At 40.7% G+C, this 2,574-nt stretch overlaps 1 protein-coding gene across 1 annotated transcript; it reads left to right on the plus strand.

Annotated features, from left to right (window-relative positions):
* The first annotated feature begins 344 nt into the window (after positions 1 to 344).
* On the plus strand, positions 345 to 1,292 carry LOC142101903 (olfactory receptor 5A2-like). The gene has a single exon (XM_075186333.1). The coding sequence runs from the start codon at positions 345 to 347 to the stop codon at positions 1,290 to 1,292; it is 948 nt and encodes a 315-aa protein (XP_075042434.1).
* Positions 1,293 to 2,574: the final 1,282 nt, after the last annotated feature.

Below are 2,574 nucleotides of genomic sequence, written 5' to 3' on the forward strand. Positions count from 1 at the left end.
ATCCCAGCGTCAAGGGCACCTCATTATATGCAGGTCCTACACTGACATATATCCTTTAAACACCATTAAAATGCATTTAAAATCAGATGCACTCACCTCCCAGGTATAGGGGTTTACATCTAGCAAGGGCTGGCTTGTGAGCCACACCCAAATGTGCCTTAAATAGGCTTGATGAATTTACTAATGGAGGGCCTAGGTTACATCATAAGGGCTGTTTGTATATGGTAAATAAAGTAAAGGGAGAAAGCATTTTGAAATTTTAGACAGTTACACAGGTATAATTTAATAATCTATAGCCATTAATAATATTGCAACATTTGTTTTTTCAGATCAATGATTATTCGATGGAATACTCCAACTGGGAAAACCAGTCGACTGTGTTCACCTTTCTGGTTGTAGGTCTTTCAGAAACCCCTGAACCTCAGGTCCAACTGTTCCTCATCTTCCTCGGCATCTACCTCATCACCGTGGTTGGTAACCTAGTGATTCTAACTGTTATTTCTTCTGACCAGAGACTACACACACCGATGTACTTCTTCTTGGCCAACCTTGCTGTTGTCGATATCTTCTTGTCCTCTGTCACTGTCCCCAAGCTCCTGTTCATCCTGGTTACGGCCCAGAAGACCATCTCCTACACCGAGTGTGTCACCCAACTCTATTTTTTCCAATTTTTCATGGTGGTGGAGTGTTACACTCTTGCCGTGATGGCCTACGATAGATACGTGGCCATCTGCTTCCCACTGAACTACACTCTAATCATGAGCAGAGCAGTGAGGTTGAGGATGGTCGTGGCTTGCTGGACCAGTGGTCTCATGAACTCGGTGGTCCAAGCTGTTTCAATAGGTCATCTTGACTTTTGCAGTCAAAATAAAGTGGACCATTTCTTCTGTGACGTCACTCCTCTCTTCAAGTTGTCTTGTTCTGACACTCGGGTTGGAGAGGCCATTTTCATGGTAGTGGTAGTGGTAGCAGGGATGGGGCCATTGATCTTCATCCTTGTGACTTATGGTCGGATCATTGCCGCGATTACCAAGATTAGCACCAGCCGAGGCAGAATTAGAACATTCTCCACTTGCATTTCTCATTTCACCGTGGTGGCTCTATATTACGGTAGTGGGATCTTCAGCTACATTTGGCCGTCCTCCACCTATGCCATGGACAAAGACGTCAAAGTGGTGGCCGTATTGTACACAATCATGACCCCCATGTTAAACCCCATCATTTACAGCCTGAGAAACAAGGAGGTAAAACGAGCATTGAAGAAGGCGTTGGGAATCCGAAGTTTAAGATAAGTACTACTCAAATTGACAATCTATAACTTTCCACGCATTGACTATTCTTCGGAATACGACACTGAGATTAGAGAACAGCAACAAAGGAGTAGGCAATTTCCTCAAAACCATTTTTAAAATCAAACTTATATGATTTAATTTAGATTGGCAAATTACTTCTAAACTCTCCTTCCCCAGGACAAAAAGGCTACCATTTAATTTTACAAAGAAGACCCCTGTCACCTTATCTCTGCTTATCTCTCCATATCAACAGGACTTACATTTCAGATGAAGAGAGTGGGACTTCCTAATGGGTTTGATTTTATAAACAGATGGAGAAAATAGGTTCTAATATAAGATTATCTGGTGATAAAACATTGATTTAAAACTGCAGTATTTAATTTAATGTGTCTATTTATTATTTCAAATAATAATTTCAAAGTCACGTAATGAAGATATTTTGTTACCTAAAATTCTAAGAATATTTATGTTCTTCTGATTGTTTTTTCGGAGGATTCTGTAGGAAATTTGATTCAAAAGACTGCAAACCCCAGAATGCCCTGCACCGTATCAGCAGCCGCAGAGAATAGAGACACTTCATGGAGTGAAGCCAGGATTCTTCTGAAGTGTAACTTCTGGATTTGTTGATGATGTTTATTTTAATAAAACATACATACGGATTGAGAATCTTCCGCTATACTTATGACAATTTGAGCATTGATGTGTGGTTACCAGTACCTTTTTAACCATTTTGTTTCAATGATAAATATTTCTTGCTAAGGCTGGGTACACGCTAGAGGATTTTCATCCGATCTTTGTGCTAATCAGCCGACATATGACCGATCGGTCAGATATTGTGTGAGTGTGTATAGTGACACGATGATCTAAAGTCGTTCCAAAGTGTCGATCATCCTTTCATCTGGTTGGTCGTACTGTTTAGTATTTTCCGACCAATCACTGACCGGTCATGCAGTGTGTATGCACTCATGCTGGCGATCTCCATAGAGTTTACAGAGTCGGGCTCTTTTCAGCCGATGCTAGCGATGAATGTCCCGGTGAATAAATGTAGAGAGTGTTGTAGAAGGGATAATTCATTTGTTCGTTCTGAGACAGAATGTTTCGTTTCAGAGTCACAGAAGCTAACGGAATTCGTTAGGACATGTGGATAGTTATAACAAGGTGGTTTAATCAGTGTGACAATGTAACAATAATGAATGAATGAATATTGTACTGACATTCTCTGAAGACTAGAGGACCAGATGAAGGACCTGATATAGAGCACAGATCTGAAGGTAACTCGTGT

Source organism: Mixophyes fleayi, chromosome 9 (genome assembly GCF_038048845.1).
Source record: "Mixophyes fleayi isolate aMixFle1 chromosome 9, aMixFle1.hap1, whole genome shotgun sequence".
Classification (NCBI taxonomy): Eukaryota; Metazoa; Chordata; class Amphibia; order Anura; family Limnodynastidae; genus Mixophyes; species Mixophyes fleayi.